Source organism: Bacillus rossius, chromosome 1 (assembly GCF_032445375.1).
Source record: "Bacillus rossius redtenbacheri isolate Brsri chromosome 1, Brsri_v3, whole genome shotgun sequence".
Lineage (NCBI taxonomy): Eukaryota > Metazoa > Arthropoda > Insecta > Phasmatodea > Bacillidae > Bacillus > Bacillus rossius.
The window spans coordinates 17679269-17699342 of NC_086330.1; the positions used below are offsets into that span (position 1 = coordinate 17679269).

At 32.1% G+C, this 20074-nt stretch overlaps 1 protein-coding gene across 2 annotated transcripts in view; it reads right to left on the reverse strand.

Moving 5' to 3' along the window:
- The window catches only part of LOC134532737 (small conductance calcium-activated potassium channel protein), a 768096-nt gene that overhangs the window by 27097 nt on the left and 720925 nt on the right, over positions 1 to 20074 (reverse strand). For both annotated transcript variants that reach the window (XM_063369557.1, XM_063369548.1), the window contains one exon: positions 7158 to 7582. In XM_063369557.1, coding sequence (XP_063225627.1) covers positions 7158 to 7582 — 425 coding nt within the window. The remainder of the gene's footprint in view (positions 1 to 7157; positions 7583 to 20074) is intronic.

Below are 20074 nucleotides of genomic sequence, written 5' to 3' on the forward strand. Positions count from 1 at the left end.
GAATTAATATTAATATCTAAGTTCTGCCATATTTATTTTTTGGTTTTCATTATGTTTATTTATAATCGTTCCAAACAAATCCTATGGTGATTCCTTACCTACACCATAACAAAATTCTTACCCAGTATCCTTTACTTTGTTTCATCTATGTCTTACGTGTAATCATGTGACAATAAAAAAAACTACTTATTAGATAACAATAAGGTACCTTCCAAATCATACTTACAAATATTTTTGTTAAGCTTATTTCAAACTTATACCATAACATAAAGAATTCATAATTAATTAATAACATACGCAGCAAACATATTTGTAAAGTTTGTTACTCTTCGTACAAAACTAAATTTATAAAATAAACCACGTGTAATGTTACATGATAGGAGCAACTCAACTTAATAACACGTAAATTATCAATAAAATATTTTTGTACTTATTGCTGGTGTCTTTATTTTTGCGTGAGAAATATTAATGCATTCTCATAATATAAGCAGTTAAAAAGCTTATTAAAAATATTTAAGCCATTACTGAGTTGTAACGTTAGAAGTGTAATATTAACATACGAACTTAAAAAACATATTTCAAGACCCACTTTATACTGTTAGAAATATGAATAAGTTTATATGGTATCAATGTTTATGGTAAAAAATCATAGGATCTTGATTTTTATCAGACACATGTATATATAGATTTTAAGTTTAAAATGACACAACGGTATACTTAAGATACTCCACGCTGGTTGAAATCAGTTTAGTGGAAACGTTTAAACAAGTGTACGTTGAAACATATAAACAATACTCAATTTTCTGTTTTGAGTACTGCTAAAATTAAGCTAAAATCAATATTTACAAAGATAATTGAATCAATACTAGTGCAAAACACTGATCGTTTCTTTTAATTCACCATTTAGTTTTGGAGGAGAAAAGTTTTCCTAAATTAATCATAACTTTTCCAACGCTTCCAAAATTATAAAAAATCGCTCTTATAAGAATCTATTTTCTTAAATTTACTTATGTACATTGATTGATCTGAATAATAAAAATATATTTAACTAAGATTCAACATAATATAACATTAACCAATCAGGAATTAGTTACAAAAACAAGTGTTTACTAAATGTGTGTTCATTTTCTTTCATATTGTTATGAAGGAACAGAAAAAAACTTAAAACATATTTTCCCCTATATGAAAATTTTTAATTCCTCTTTTCATAAAATATATATTTTGACTTATTTTTAACAGTTTTTTAATAATTATTTTCATTGAAAAAAAGTACATTATAATTAAGGAAATTTTTATATTTATCTTGCAAAAACCAAGAAGGCATTTTTTAAACAGTTGATAAATTTAAACGTATTACTTATTATTTACTACATAACTTGTGGCTCTATGCTTCATAGCCTGTTTGAAGGGAAACAGGTACATTTCCAACATTAAGAGCAATGATTATAGTACACCAAAAAATTTATTATTAACAAAAACTGAAGTTAAATTAGTTTATTTATTTTGTATATAATGTAATTGCTGCGACTTTTAAGAAAATCTTGCCAGTTTTTTTGTCTTATTGCCAACTGCTTTTCAATTAATTATTAGGTTTTGGCGAAGTACGTAGCTAAATTATTAAAGGCTGCATATATAACTGTAATCGCTTATATAAACAGTTTAAATATTATTTAAGCCATTACAGAAACAATATGTGTTTTTTTTTATTTGTGGAATAAGGTAAGTAAAAATATAAAATGGTTCAGAAAAATTTCAGTAATTATTATTTCGAATTGTTAAAAATTTTGGGATTACGATAAAAAAGACATTGTGTAAAACGTATTTTTGAAACGAAAAATCATCTGATATAAATATGTTTCGGGGATTTACTTATTAATGTTGTAGTAAGTTCTTAGAAAATTATTTTTATATTTTTGTAATGAATATTAAAAAGGCAAAAGCATATTTTTAACCAAAATTAAATTCAAAGCTTAGTTTGGTATGGAAAAAAAAAGTATTAAGTTGTTGTTTATGAAACTATACAAAATAAAACAAAAACCTTTAAAAATTTAACCACATCATAAAGCGAAATGTGAAAGGAAAGCATGAAATAAAAGTATACATTTTCGAATAATATAAATATATTTATAATGTAACCATAATCCTATGTAAAACTTATCAGATGTTTCAAATGTTAAATTTCAAATGGTAGGTAAACAATATCGTGTCTTTCAAAATGTATTTTATTTAACTCAAATACACCTAATTATAGAGCATTTTATGCATGCCGCACTTAAAATTCAAACACAAAGTCCCTCAAACGGCAAGTTTTTTTTAAATTAAATATTATATTTAAAAAAGAAGCAAACATTTTATAGTGAATGTCTAAAATGTTTTTCTATCACCTGTTAATTTAGCGCACTTCATATATTTCTTTATAAAATTTTTTAAAGTACAAGACTCCAGTTCTCACACAAAGGGTAAATATTAAAAATTCAGTTTTCTATTTAAATAAAGGGGTTATCTTCTTTCATGATGATTTAAGTAAAAAACAAAACCATATGTTACCATAGTGTTACTAGTAACTACAAGTTATGAAATGTTTACAAATTTTACAACAATTTTTTTCCTCAAAACACAATCTTCTTCTTTAAAACGAAATGCTTAATTTTTTTTGCTGAAAATATTAAAAACCTGTGATGTTTATTTGTAAAAAAAAGCGCATACATATCCACTACTGTCAATCAGGAAGGCGTGCACGAAAAATTTCAGTAAACAAAATGATGTTAAGTGAACATCTTGTGTATGATATAAGTAAAGGTTATTAGCATAAAATATTGATATTTAGTTTGTATTTGCATCTCATCTTTGTTTCAAATTCTTTTTTCAGTAGAAAATTTTAGATCTTGCAGATACGACGTATCATTTATATTTTTTTACCATTGGTTTTTATTATTTTTTGGTAGGTAGGTAAAAAAATAATAATATTTATAATATAAAAATACTAAGCACAAATATCTTATTTCAATTTTTTTTGACACCTCAAAATAACTTTTATCGATCCCAACTTAATCATTCAAAAATGTGATTTCCTAACAAATACGTACAACATAGTCGCTAATTAAAGTCTCCAGGTGAAGCGAAGGTTATACAAATTCATCTTAAAAATAAGATTTATTTTAATTGATAGTATTTCCTCTGGACCACCGCTTGGCAGAGCCACCTGCAAGCCGCTTCAAATCTCTACTCCCAGGCTACGATTTTGTGCTAATGTAAAACCAGGACATTGTGAGTGTCGACTCTATGAGCCGTTGTGTAAGTACTTCCTGGACGTTCACGCCGAAATGACCGCAGTTAGTGCACAGGCTGAAGTGTAAGTGGCATAAATTTGTTTCTCGTGAATTTGGCACAAATTATTTGTAAAAGTGCTGCAAACGAAAAAAAAAAAATTATTTCACATAAAAATTTAAAGACATTCTAATTGATGTTACTGTGTGATGTCGTTAAGCAGGTTTCAACCTCCAATCATAGGGACGAAACAAAAGATAGTTAATTGTTAAATGCAGATGACTTCGAACGACGTGCTATTTTCCATCGATTAATATCTTAATGCTGTGTGACTAGTTTCCAAGTAACGGTTAGTAGAACGTACATTTTTATCACTTTCGCGGGAGAGAAGTTTTAAAAGTAAATATAAAAAAATTTCTAACAATTCCTTAAATAAAAGTTAGAAATGTCTGCTGACATTAAAATTTAAAAACACCTGGTAGAATCATACAATTTACAGTTAAAAAAATAATAGAACAAGAAACAAATTATCGAAAAACCATTGGCAGCCAGAAATCGTTAAACCAATCTAAGTATTAATGAAGAATTACTAATTTAAAAAACTGTTAAAAGTTATTTTCAGTCTTATTCCACTGATTCAGCAGATTCTACTTTTCTTGGAAACTATAAAAATTAATTGGTTTTATCTTAAATTAATTAAACAGGTTCTTTAATTTTAAAATGAGCACTGGCCAACTTGGTGCCGACTCAGTTTTAATGAGTTAAAGTCATGTATGTCACTGGTAACAGGAACATAAAACTGCTACCTCGTCCAAACAATGCAACGTGTTCAAAATCAAATATTGTGGTTTTTGCATACAACACAAGTTGGCTTAGCATGCTGAAAAATCAAGCACATAGCCCACACACAGAGACAACCGAGAAACGACAAAATCCTAAAACCTTAATAACGGTCCCATTCAGCACACTGAGAACCTGATAAATTTTAAAATATGTTACATTACTTTGCTGGAACATTCTACCATTTCCGCATTGTAACTCAAAAGTAAGAAAAAAAATGCTGTGCTGTAAGGTGTGTCAAGCAAAACAAAAAAGCTCCTGCAAAGTTACATAAACATATCCGATATGTGTTAAGCAGTGTGGGCTGTACTTCACACACGGTATCTCATACAATCAAAAAATGTTTACATCACACTTTGAAAACGTTATAACATGCCTACAATGTCACAGAAACGAGAGATAGTGATAGGAACCGAATGAGACCATAATATTTTCGAAAGTTATTGGACAGTAACATTTTTCTTCAAATTGATCGTCGAAATTTGGGTTCGTTTAACCACCCCTACTTAATATTTGAAATGAGAAAGTGTGTTTGTCTGTTTGTCCTACTTTCAGGGAGCAACGCAGCAACGGATCGATATGATTTTTTGCATATTGATAGTATGGGCCGGACAGTGAAATATACTACATATAATTATGAAATTCTATTCTTAAGGAAGTTAAGAAGGAGTAAATTCAGTTTTATAATAGAAAATCATAGTAGGTAGTGAGTTTGTGTAATTTATATATGTCAGCCACACGGTCATATAGTAATGTATTGGCACTTACTATCCTTCTCCTTGGCGAAACCCATCCGCTTAGTGAAGCTCGCGGCTGCTAGGGAACTAAAGGTGGTAATAACAGTGAAGTTTAGAACTATGTCAAATAGATAGCATTGTCTTGAATTTGTAACGCGCTAGCGTTTGGTGCAACTGTCGCGCATTCCTAAGGTTTATCTGTCTTTCCACAAATTGAAGCTGAAGATTGACGTCATATAGCCTTGTTGCACCGAGATTGTGCAATCAATGCAAGGGCGTCCCCTGGAGGGGGGTTAGGGGGGGGGGCAGTTGCCCCCTCCTAGAGCCCTAGAGATTAAAAAAAATTTAGCAAAATGCAAAATAGAATACATACTTTTCCCACATTTCCCCCCCCCCCTCCTATGCCATAGGCGGGCGACGCTCTTGAATCAATGGGACTTTAAAATAAAAATTTCCCGTTTTTCAAGTGTATGTCGTAAAGACTTGAAACTCGGTGGAGATGTTCCTTATATTGTGATGTGTTTGGCCCGGGCAACGCCTGGTACTTCAGCTAGTAAAATATATATTAAAGGAAGGTATTTACTTTAAGTAACTGGCTGAATAAATAGTTTCCATGTGAAGTTATTGCCATTTATATAGAATGAAAATTTTTGAATGACTGCAAATTTAATAATATTGTAAATGAGACTTGTTTTATGATATTTGAATTTTGTTCGTTGCATTAAGGCTCATACTTACACTCCATATTAATTTTGTTCTTTTATTATTATTATTATTCAAGGGTTTCATAAAATTTTAACATGATAACTCCTTTCCATTTCTTGTTCTATTATTAATATTTTTAACATATACTAAGTGTAAAATAATGGGTGTAAAAATTCAAGCTATAATAATTACGAACTCTTGCGCGTTACTTATTACACCCATTATATTGCACTCAGTTATAAGTGTGGAAAATAATTTGTAACTGAACATAAAATGGAACAAAAGTAACATGTTAAAATTAAGAGAAATAGCACTAAAATAAAAGTAATAATGGGAAAAAGTAAATAAACCAACATGGCGTGTGAGGTTTAGCAAGTTTCAATAAATAAGCACAACGAATTGCTATGGCATACAAAATTTTTGAAACTAATATGTCGTCGTTCGTTTCCTATCTGTGAACATTATTTAAGGGGCCCGCCTAGTCAGGGGGGTGTTTGTGTTATTGAGGCGGTAAGATAAGTGCAACTCTCGCTGGTAATTTTAGCGCGGTGTCGCCTCTAAGCACAATGCTCTTAACTGGTGTGCAGTTTTTTTTTCTCGTCGTGCACAGGAACCATGAGATATGAGTGGTACTAACCTTTAACATTAAATGGTGGGCCAATTAAGAGAGATGTGTGATGCAAGTTCCTTGAGTGCTCTCAGGAATCTTAACTGCGAGTTACGTGCCAGTAAAAAAAGAAATCATTTTAAGGACATAATATTAAATTGCAACTACTTATCCGCTCTCAGCGTATTATTATGTGCGTTTCGTGGACAGACACCACTCGGACACATTAAGCAGTTTTTAATTCGCGTGTTATTTTCTCCGTGGAGTTGTCAGGACCGTGTTTGTAGGCGGGGCCCTTAAACAACGACGTCTCTGAAGCGTTTCTGCGACGTTGCAGGAATGCGAAAGCTTGATCAGTAGGGCCATGAAAAATTTTCGCGAAAAGATTCCGAGAGTAGCTGGAAGTTAAAAAAACACTGCAGCATCGTCTGTGTTTCGTGATCGGGCGAGCTACTTTTGAGGCGCATGTCGATTGTTTCAACAACCAATCACACTAATTCAGCATGGAAGCGAACTCGTCCTTAAGTGGCACGTGCAAACGAGGCAACGACTTCTCTCGCAGACGGCCCGCCAATCACAAGGAAGAAACCGCTGGTGTGGGTATACCTCGTTGCGGTCTAGTAGGCGTTCAGAATTTTTTCGCGAAAATTTCCTGCACCTAGTGATCAGTAGAGACCTGTAAAATTCGCTATTTCAAATCCCTAAAGGATAGACTCCATTATCCTCTATGCACTCGGGCAGATTACATCTGCTGATTGGTTACTGACTCGTAACACCTGTTGACTGGAATGATCGTGATTCGCTAATTCTTCTGTTAAAGATTTTTCATTGGCCCAGAGTCCTTCAGATAAACTGTGCCCCAATCACTGAAGAAAAATAATGTCAAAAGTATTTGGACTCTATCCTATCACGAAATGAATCCGCGAATTTTACAGGTCTCTAGTGATCAGGCGGGGTGGTGTTGAGGCGGGATGGAGGAGGGGAAGGGGGGTGGCGCCCACCTCTCGCACTGCCGCAGCGTCCAGCTGGCGATGATCCACAGCGACACCATGAACACGAGCAGCACGGTGCCCGGGCAGATGGTCATCAGCGTCTTGAGCACGAAGCGCGTGTTGAAGTTGATGCGGTTGAGCGCGCCGATGGAGCGCGACGACGCGTCCGTGAACAGCTTGCTGTGCAGCAGCATGACGCGGCAGATGAGGTACAGCCGCAGGAACATGGGCAGCGAGAGCGTCACGTCGTAGGGCACCCACTTGGAGCCCGTCTCGCCCGTCGACCGGTTCGCCAGCCGCGTCGTCCAGTAGAAGTAGTACTCGCCCGGGATGGGGTGCACGGCGCAGATGCACAGCTCGAGCGCGATCTGCGAGATGCGCTGCCACGTCATGGCGATGCGCCAGTCGTCGGCGCAGTTGTCGATCATGAACAGCTGTGGGGCAACGCACAGTCGCATCGCACAGCACGTTCGCATAGTAACAGTCGCATCTCATAGTCGCATAGCAAGTTGCATCGCACAGTCACACAGCAAGTAACATAGCACAGTCGCATCGCACAGTCGCATTGCACAGCACATTCGCATAGTAACAGTCGCATCTCATAGTCGCATAGCAAGTTGCATCGCACAGTCACACAGCAAGTAACATAGCACAGTCGCATCGCACAGTCGCATCGCACAGCACAGTTGCATCCAAAGTCACATAAAACAGTCACTTAGCTCAGTTCCATCGCAGAGTTGCATTTCACAGTCACATAGCACAGTTGCATCAGCGCCCATTAATACATCATAGTCACATCGCCGATTCTCATAGCACAGTCGCAAGAGCGTTCCGTCACGTCTCATCGACCATACAAACGGACACGTTGGTCACCCAATTATATTTTTACGTAACTTAATATATATTTTCTGTGAGTAATATATAATTTTCTAGGCTCACTAGAACCCTTTTATTAGTTTGTGTGTGTTCAATAATTTTACGTAAATACAGACACTGAAAAAATATTCTGTAGACACCTAAATAAAGTTTTGTACTCTAACTAAAACCTTATTAGTAGATATACATACAAACATTTTTGTATACTACCAAAACAAAAAAAAAACAGGAAAAATCTCTATTATTACGACTACTCGACGAATATTATTATTAAAAAATTTAAAAAAAATAGCTTAAAAAATGGAGACTAGCCTGAAATTGGCAACTGTAAGAACCTTTATTATTGACACTGACACACACACACACCTATGTGTGTGTATATGTGAGTGTCTCATATCATTTACTTCAAGGAAAGTATAAAACAAATTTTACTATTACAATGTATTTTGTAGTCTTTTTATTATATAGATATATTTATTGTGGTGATCAAAATACTGTTTTTTTTCTTCATTGCACACGCCCTACTATAAAGGGTTATTGAGGAAGGAATAGGCCATGAAGTCTGTGGCAAGTAACCACATAAGCATTGTCCTGGAGTTATTTCGGGGAACAATGGAAACTGAAATCAGAACGTAACGTAGCTGTGGGATTTCGAACACGGGTTACTTTGAATCAAAGTTTAAACAATTTTTGAACTTATATTTCTTTATACACGTTATGAAAAAGTGATGAGAGTGAATTTTAATGAGGGTCGCACATCATGCAACGAAATTTTCACAGGATTTAAAGAATTAAATACAAATAAAAATTATATGTGTGCTTTTATATATTATATTTTGGTGATTGATATTAAATTCTGGTCTATATTATTAAAACTATTTATTTTTTGTTAATATTAGTGATATAAATTTTGTTTATAAACTTTTTCATGTGTACTTAAATACGTGAGGTTAGGTAATACTTATTTAGGTGCGTTATGAATAGAAAATATGAGAATGAATCTAAAAGGTTGCACGCGCAACACGCAACAAAAATTCACAGGATAAAAAAATCCAACATACAAATAAAAATTATATATATGATTTTAAGTCTTATTCTTTGGTGATTAACATTGAATACTGGTCCACATAATTAAAGAAACATTTGTTTCTTGTAAATATTAGTGATACAATTATTATTTATAAACATTTCAAGTATATTTGCATAAGTGCAATTATTCTCCCGTATACATACGTTAATTTCATTTAAATTATTATTTAATTAATAAATTACTATACACATTCAAGATATTTATTGATATTCATTTTTAATTAAAATTCATATAGATTATTTAAATTAACCTAACTACGGATTTTAAACATATGTTTGTATTTATACTAAATACTAAGAATTATTTTAAATTTATTAAATTTATTTACGTTATACATTACGAATCCAATCCGTTTAGCTTATTTCTATTAATTATTTGCATGCAAAATTTAAGTTAGCTTTTTAATACGGCAAGTATTTATAACTCCTGTTTCGCATGCATAAGTACACGCACCCATTTTTTGTTTTTTGCGTTGCACTACCCCTTTACGAAATACGACAGTAGAATTTTTATATTTATCCCAGAGCGTTTTGATAATTGTGTACAACGCAGCGCACTCCTTCCACAGTATGGTGGATACACAACACCCTGTCCTGATACACGCAAGAAATATTTTACTGGTCTACAAATAAGGTGAAATAAATGTTACACAGAACTGAAAAAATCTCAAGTACAAAGGCTGGATTAATTAAAAAAATTGGTTGTCTGTAAAGTCGGTTTACGGACGATAGTTTAAAGTGACAACGTCATATCAAAACATTGATGAAATGATTGTATGCTTTTATTAATAAAATTGAATCATTTTTATTTAATTATCACTATTTTGTATGGATACAAAGAAGTAGTGAAATTAAATCTACAATTTAATTGATAAAATTAGTTTTATTTGCACTTATTAATTCAAATATGTTTATTACTTTAAAGAACAGATTTTTATACATGTTTGCTATTTAACTTCTTCCAATCTGTGTTATTCTGTTAGGATAGGACGATGATAGGAAAAGAAGGAAACGAATATGAGTGTTCCAAGTTTAATGTGCCTCGAAAAAGTCAAATTGATGGTTTTTCCAATCGAGTCAAAGAGAGATAGATGCAGCACAAGCGTACAATAAGCGTAATGGGACAAAGCGTAACGGGACGATGTGCGTAACGGGAAAATGAGTCATCCTTTTTCGTGCGTGCAGCCGGCGTTCATCGATTTATTATACGTTGTCATGTCAAAAAAAAATGAGCTAGCGCAAAACAGGCTATGCGCACGATTTTCAACTCGACCTGAAACCAAATCGGTTTTTGATTGAAATCTTAGTCTTAATTTCAGCCAATGAAATTTCGGGATGTATCCGACATCTGTTGGCAGTGTTAGTAACTATATTTACTACCAAATGATAAACCCGTGACATCTGATCAACTACTTGTGAACACATTTTTTCAACATATAAATAAACTAGCTGCAGTACCCAGCGTTGACCGGGCTGAACACAGGGTGAAGGGGAACTGTTTAGAAATAAGATGTAGTTAGTAATTGTCTTCTTAATTTGAATGTCAAGTCTGCAAAATAATTTATATCACTTTCAGATCCCGACAGACGTTGTTCTGCCAGTTTATAGTTATTTACCTGGTCTGTATGTAATCTAGACTCTATAAAGAAATATAGGAAAAAAAAACTGAAAAATAAGGGATTACTAATATTGAAAAGATTCCATTATCTATCTAATGCTCGGCATGCATTGCGATGCCTCATTCAGTTTTGTTTTGTAATATGTTTGAAGTAGTTAAACATATACAAATAATCTATCCATGTCTCTAAATATATATTTATCTCTATCTACATATATAGTCCTATATATCTATGCATCTCTCTATATGTATTTATCTCTTTATATCTACATATATACCTCACACTATCTCTATGTATTCTATATGAGGGTACTGATTGCTTCGTTGTTAATATCACACGGGTGTTTTTTGATTGTATGGGAAAATTAAGAATGGTAAGGCATCTAGTGCGTGGCAACATTGTTAATAGGCAATAGGAAATAAACTTCTAGCGCCTGCATTTCTAGTGCCTGCGGCATTGTCAACACACACTTCGTACGTGTACTGCATGTTTTATCTAACCCCCTCCAACGCATTGGATTCTAAGTTGGACTTTTAGTAAGGATCCCTAAGGTTATTGATAATATAATATAGCCTATAGCCTTTCTCGATAAATGTACTATCCAACAATGAAAGAATTTTTCAAATCGGACCAGTGGTTCCTGAGATTAGCGCGTTCAAACAAACAACCAAACAAACAAACAAACTCTTCAGCTTTATAATATTAGTATAGATAAGGGTTGTACATATATTTAAGTTAACCGTAATAACCACGACACATTTTTTATTTACAATTTTTGCTAGTAACTTCTAAGTAATAGCATAATTAATTTTTAGAGCATGAATTACACCTGAACATTGTAATATCTCGACAATTTCATGCCACAATATGATTGATAAATATGGCTTTTTCCTAAAAACGATTTCTGACGCTAAACGGTTGCGGACGGTGCAGAGAACTTGGCGGGCCGCGGGCTCCACGTGGCGGCGTGCGGCTCAGGTTTAACCCTGCCATGCTGCAGGGATAGGCGGGTCGCGGTAGGAACCCGCCTGCGCCTGACACCACCCCGACTTTAGGGAGTATTTGGACAGAGGGCAACACAACGGGTTTTGAGCTTATTGTTGTGCACCGCGCAAAAAAATTGTGTTTTTAAATACGTATTATTTTAATTACTTGTGTAAATCAGGATTTTGAAATAGTGTTTTATGAGTAATTTTTAGTTGTTAACTAAATATTGTTTTGCTGGTATAATACTTATCACTCTTTAGTTTGACAGGGTAATTATTTGTCCCGTATAAATATTTTATTAACTATATCACACACCGTATTATAATTATGATCCCACGAGCGTGTAAACATGTTGAGTCCAACTAAGAATAAGATAGTTTAAAAAAAGGTTTAAACAAATCCCGTGCGTATAATATTAATTGTTTTCTTTCCACTTAGTGGCAATATGGTTATAATGTAAAGAATTACTGGAGGGAGGTCCGTGCAGTTAAATTTGTGCATCGCGGAGCAGTGAACATGTCACTCATTGTGAATTAATTTGACGGCAGAGCATTATAAATGCCTATGAATATATTTCAGTATGTCTATGTAGTATATTGGCAAAAGTTTTTGCACTATAACTTAATGAATAGGTGATATTTGCAGAACAACAAAATAAGTCTAGAAAAACGATCGATCACATCTAATATATACATAATATAAATTTAAATTTAAAACTAATTTATCATAACGAATCGTAGCTTTAATATTTAATTAAAAAAATCTTTATGTTTTTAATATTTCAACAGTGAGTGATATTTATTTTTAGTTAATCAATATTGAATGATCAATAATTATTGATATCTTGAGCATTTGTTTTAAAGTGAATTATAATTGTGTAAGTTGATATTTATTTCTATTTGAAACAAATAAATAATAATTACAAAATGATATGATTCTTAAATACTTAAAAAAATAAATGAAAGCCATAATTTCCGCGCTGTGTTATCTTGTTATTAAATTGTATAAATGGTTTTGCTGAGTAATACTAAGTAATATAATAAATATGGTTGAGAATAAAATTAACTGAATTTGAGTTACTTTATAAAATGTGTATAAATAAAAGTTAGAATTGTTTTCATGCTATAGTTGTGGTCCTTTAAATCTTAATGTAACATTGTATGGTGTGGTTTTTTTAACAGTGAGCAATATTTATTTTTAATTAATAATTATTGATATTCTGAGCAGTTATTTGGAAATGAGTCATTAATTATGGTTTATTTAAACAGATTTCTCTAATTTTTCTATCGCTGCTGGTTTACCGTTTAGATGTACTTACGAGTTTAGGTTAAATTTTCAAATAAGTTGCACTTTATCACATACACTAAGTTACACGCGCTTTTTTTACACGCTTTATATTAGCTTCACCTGTATGTTTGTTTGTATGTTTGTATGTTTGTTTGTATGTTTGTAACCGACTCCTTTGGGTGCGATTTTGACCCACTTTAAACGGCCAGATTTCATTCAAACTTTGTAGATTTATCGAGGACCGATGACATTACACTAATTTGATAAGATTATTGCATTAATCAATTTGCAAAATAATATTTTTGTCAATTTATTGGTGAAATGAAACATATAAAGAAAACAATTTCGCTCATGTGCGAACTCTTTTCTTTCAGTTTGTCTTTGGCGCGATATAAACAAAGCCTACTAAATATTGTGTAATTTAATTAAATTAAAAGTGATAGTGGGTTATGATTATTGTGAACAATATACTTTCTTGAAAAGAATATTATCTATATTTGTAAAAATATGAAAAAAAAAACTTAAATAAGGGCTTTAAATGTTGTTTCTTTCGTTAAATAAGGAAACACAATTACGTCTTTGTTTCATTTTACCAATTAACCAAGAGGGAAACATTATTATAAAACAACATTTAATGCAAATATTTCACGAAACATGGAAAAATTGAGGTTTGATTTTGCTGTGAAACCAACAGCAGTTGGGAAATCAAACACCATATGCATAACCTCAATAGCTACACCTGATAAGAAGATTTTTGAAATTCCACTCGAACACCAACCTACAAATCTACTCCAAACTATGCCAAGGTCAGTAAATCATTAAATAAAGGACATCAAACACGGAAAATATGGATAAGTTTGACAGATGATATATCAAAAAACTTATTTGGATAGAGAGCAAAACTTACAGTTTAAGGATTTTTACCTGGAAGAAATTGAGGGGAAAAAAAACACTTTTATTAATAAACCAAACTAAAAAGTAGAAAATAAATAATAGTTTAAAAAACTAAAAAACACGCTTTATATAGAAAACGAAACTAAAAAATATAAAATAAATTTTAATAAATTTGAATTAATAATAGTGTAAAATTGTTTTATAAATATAAATTAATAATAGTGTAAATAAGAAAATAATGTATTTTATTTTAAAAAAAGCGTGGGGTGCTTTTTAAGATATTATCGAAATGATAAACCTTCTACTCATATGTCAATAAAATATTTATAACTGTTGACACCATGCATCCCACGCTTTTTTTTTTAAATAAAATACATTATTTTCTTATTTACACTATTATTAATTTATATTTATAAAACAATTTTACACTATTCTTAAATCAAATTTATTAAAATTTATTTTATATTTTTTGTTTGGTTTTCTATATAAAGTGTGTTTTTTAGTTTTTTAAACTATTATTTATTAACATTTATTTTGCAAACTCAATTATTCTTATCTCTGAGGAATTTAAAACTATAAGCACTGTTAACCGTCCTACATATTAAATGTAATGGATTTAAGCAATTACAATAAAATACTCTTGCTACTAACAATTCATACATGTTATGGACTATATGTAATCATAGAAATATAATTTACTAGTCGACGAATTGCTATTGAAATTTTCAAACAATTTGGAGACCAAGCTAAAATCTGACGCTCAGAAGTGTACATATACTTGGGAATATATAATGTACGGCATTCACGGTTAATAGAAATGATTTTAAACCATCAGTTTTAAAATATCTGCTGTGAACTGAATCTTAACAAACGTATTTATCACCATTGTACAGTTTTGTCGGAAATACGTGACAGGAACTAACAGTTCCCCTTCCAGCACATAGTCAGTAACCAAGCAGTTCGGGGTCCAAAACAATTTGGAAAATCATTTAGCCACAAGCCTCGGGATATAATAACGTCACGTTACATGCAATTGTTTACACTTTCAACAATCCTCGTTATGACTTACAGAGAATTTACGAGAACTACACGCATACCTTTAATATAGATTTAACAGGGAACAAGCGGTTTAACAACTTGCTAGCTGATGCCTGACATGTGTTGCAATGTCACGTTCTTTTATTTTTTTTTTGTAATTTATTTGAAGTAGGAACACATACACAAACAATCTCCCTATTAATCTTTCTCTCTCAAAAATATATATGTATACATCCACATTTCTCTACCTCCATTTATCTCTATCTCTATATATATGTCTAATTACCTATAACTCCCTTTATATCTCTGAACCTTTCTCCTCTATATACCTGTATCTAAATATATATGTGTATACCTCTATATATCTACATATCTCATTACATATAGCTCTATATAATTCTCTTTGCCTCCCCCCATCTACCTCTCTATCTCTCTTCATCGTTTTTTATCTCTATATATATCATTATATCACGTCATCTCTCTCTATATTTATGTTTTTCTATCTCTCTAACTCTCTTTATCACTCTATCTCTCTTTTATATTTAAATCATTTGAATTATGTTATACGTGCGCACTCATAAACCAAAAACACAGAAACTGCCACTTAACTATATTAAATACAGTCATGTGTAAAAACGTTTTGGGCACCACCTATTGTAAAATGTTTAACTAATTCAGATACCTTCGCAGGAATGCTCATAATAACTCACCAAAGTTTCATCGTAATCAGATGTATGGTATAGAAACTCATACGGGACAAACAAACAAACATTCATTTTTATACAGCTACAATTTGTTTTGATATCCCATTGCTAACCAGTTGACTTCAACTTCAGAACGTACACCCACTCCACAGACAAGGTCAAGTGTGCAAAATTTCATAGAGATCGGATGAACGATGCGTTAACAATGAAATGGCGAAATACATTAAGAATTCTGCTTTACGGTTTGGCTTTATCGGAAACCCATATACACAGAGATCTTCCTCGTTTTTTTTTTAAAAATGGCGAGTGTAAAAAGTTTAATCGCAATCGGATAAACGAAAGATATACCGTCAATACATTTTACGATATTGGGTAACAAAAAAATGATACCGTTTCTTTCAGTAATCGTCAGTGATGTGTAAACATCTAACCTCGATAACGAGCAAATTCACGTGTTTAAGAAATACCTACTAATATTATAAAAGCGAAAATATGTTTGTTTTTTTTGTCCTTCTTTCACGCAGCAACGGAATAATGGATCGAAATAATTTTCGGCATGTAGATAGTTTATAGGCCAAAGAGTGACATAGACTATATATTACTATGAAATTCCATTCAGAAGGGAGTTGAAAAGGGTGAATTCAGTTTTATAATAGAACATTGTAGGAGGATGGTGGTAGACCTACAAACAGTGAGTTTGTGTCGTTTCTCTATTTCCGCCACACGGGCATATAATGAGGTCTGACAACTTTCTATCCTCGTCTTTGGCAACCTTACCGCTTAGTGAAACTCGTGGCTGCTGGAGAGCTAAAGGCGCTAATAACAGTTTAGTTTATAACTTCGTCAATAGATGGCATTGCCTTCAATTTGTAACGCACTATCGTTTGGGATGTCCCTCACGTCTTGCCTAGTTATTATATTTGCTTGCCACAAAATGAAGCCGAATATTGATGTCCCAGTCTTGCTGATGCGTAGCCTTGATGCAACAAGGATGTGCAATCAATGTGACTTTAAGATCAAAATTTCCATTTTTCAAGTGTAAGTACTACAGTCTTGAAATTCGTTATTGATAATTATTATTATAATTATATTATTATGTGTTTAGTCCAGGAAACGCCGGTAACTTCAGCTAGTTAACTTATAATACGAAAACGGACAAGACATGTAACGTAGAATTCTTTAAAACAATTCCGAGCATGATAAATATATGAAAAATATTTATTTTAGGGGAAAAACGTTAAATAATGTTTTCTCTTCTTAAAAAGTTATGTTTAACAAGCTAGTACTATCGTTTTTGAAGTTATTCTTCTTTAGGAGCATTGAGAGTGAAAATTTAATATACACCAGAAAGGCAATTGAAATAAAAGCGCATTACACAATGGAAATCTGACAGGTTGTAAGTCTAATGCGCATGCGTGCAGAAACTGCTATAGCCACGAGACGAAGTCGTCAAGATAGTGGACCCACGGGGAATTTACTAAGGGTATTGGTGTGCCAAAGTAAACCTTATGGTAGTGAAACTATACTTGAATATATTTTATAAATTTGAATAGTTATAACAAAATATAATAATAACTTAAAAAATACACAGAATTTATTAGCACAGAAAATTGTTGGGTCGAACATGGCGACCAAGATTTTAAATATGTTGTTTGTTATCTAAAGCATTAAGGACGTGGTGCTATCTTTGAATTATTTTTGAAATTAAAAGTTGAGTAAAGTAGATCCCGGATTTGGACTTGATTTTCGACAAAGAATTGTTTTAAAATACTCCCCAACTTGTTAAAAATTCATTAAATAGTTAAAAATATCAAATTTCTATACTAAAATGTTTACATGAAACATTTTTAAACACATACCACTAATATAAGTTTGTGTATTAGTTTTTGATTAAACGACTGAAATCAATTTGTAAATACTTCGTAAGTATAAACAAACCTTAACCTTATTGAGTTGACTCAACATTAATCATACATTACAATTTTGTTAAAAGAAAAAAATAAAACTTCTTTCAACAAGATCTGAAGCACGGACCTGTCTTACAAAGCGAACACCTTACCACCATGATACCAAAACCGTTAGGAAGCAATGAGGAAAATACATATTTATAATCATTGTAAAGCCAGTTATATTGAGGTCATTTAAAACTTGGGATTACTTTTTACCATGACTATTTTAGTATACCAAATATATTTCACGGTAGTTTAATTTGGCACACGAATACACTTGTTAAGTACCCTCTTATTTACCGAAGTGACGACGTACGGGTTAATGTTGCTCCACGTACATCCACCATATTTTCGAGGTTCCTGTAAATTCTGCGCAGACGCAGCATCGTTGTCTCGTATTTCCGTTCCATTTTCATGAAATTACTCCTAACCAAAAGTTAAGATGTTTACATACAAATTAATTTAATGCAAAATGAATGAAGAAACGCAAGTGAGTATATTTCACTGCAGCGTAAATCTTTTTAGCTATTACTATTAATAAAAAATAACTTTTTTATTTCATAGCACCAATTATCAATTAAATTCTGTAACTGAAACAAAATTACGATTTTTTTATAAATGCCCTTTTCTTACAAAGAGTCTGCTGGGATGAATTATTATTTGAAGCCACAAACAACAAGAATGCGCGAAGCTTTAATTAAATTAAACGAAGCGACCTGTTTAAACATTTGAAACACAGTTCCAAGAAACAGCGAGGTATCTAAAATTGGAAGACAGGGAAACAGGGCAAAGACCGAAGTAATTAAACGCATACTTTCGGCCAACATCTACAGTCGACCAGAAACAACAAGGGTTTAATTTGTTTCCCACTCGGGTGTATAATTCCAGCTGACAAGGAGATACTCTGCACGCTCAGAAAGATAAGCTTGCAAGAAATTCCTTCCTTCCCTTTATTATTAAATATTTTGAGTGTTTTATTAGCTTTCCACAGATTTCAAGTCCATGCAATGGCTGTCATAAGCAAACCAAACAAAATATGAGAAGCATGCGGTTTAGGATTTTGAGATTAATTTTTTTTACTCTAGTAGTGAAGAAAAACTTTGTATCACTGAGTTTTTTTTCCCCCACGGGTTTCAACTTTTGACCGATAATATTCGTAAAATTAAATTCGTTTGGTTATTTTTTTAGTATTAGTTTTAAATTTGATCACAAGGATGTTACATACCAAGTTAAACATATTCCAAAATGTATGTTCGACACGTGTTATGTTATTTTAATAATACTCGCAAAGGAGAGATTGACTTGAAAAATTATTTTGGACATACACCAATGCCATAATATGTCATAGAGAAACCCTGAAGAAAGGACAAAAGACTGAAACTACAAACTCGCAGAAAACAAGACCATATCAGCTGTTATGAAATGTGAACTGCATAGATAGCAAAGAAAATTCTGTGGAAGGAATAAGTGAGAACAATATCACAATATCACAATATCACAATATCACAGTGAGCTGACAGCTACGAGACATTTTCAACAAATACAGTAAATACAAAGAATAACCTTTGAAATGTGACACCGCCTGCTTTTGCATTCTACTTGTTATCTATATATTTAGAAACACAGAAACTATTTCACGTATCTATTTTTTTTTTCAAACATTGCTAAAGCTTTATTAGTAAATTGATGATGAAATCCCTGGTTGATCTTTTCAATTTAAAATTTTTGAAGTTTCAGGATATGTTTTCTTAATTTGGTGTTAATTTAAATTGTTTAAAAAAATTAAAAACCATTAAATTTCAAAAATATTTTAATAAAATAAATTAATAAAATCAGACCAATTATTCCAACATTGATATAAAAACTAAACGGGAAATAGTTTAAAAATAAAATAAAATAAATAACTTTCAATAATAAATATAATCAATTAATAACTTTAATTTTGTTGAAACAAAGCTTAATATTTAAACAAAAATACTTGCTTTATTTTACTTCGATTTGAATTCACACTAACGATATTTTAACCTTGGATTTGACGAAAAAACCCATCTGATAAGAATTAAATCATTTATAACTGCAGTGCTTCATCATAGTATCTTACCAATAGTTTTATGAAATCCACATAAAGAAAAAAGCGCTTAAAACTGTAGGCTTATGAACACGTGGTTAATGACACACATTTTATAACCCATAAATTAATTATTTTTGTCTTAGATTAAATATATCCAATGAACGACTAAAGAAGAGGCCATAGAATTACCTACTAATATTATAAATGCGAAAGTGTGTGTATCTGTTTGTTCTTCTTTCAAGCTGAAAATGAGCAACGGATGTAAATTATGATTTGCATACAGATAGTGGGCTGGAGAGTGACATTGAAGACATATAATTCTGAAAATCTGTCTCACAGGGAGTAAAAAAGGGTAAAAATAAGTTCTACAATAGAAAATCATGGGAGGAAAGTCATATATTTACAAACTGTA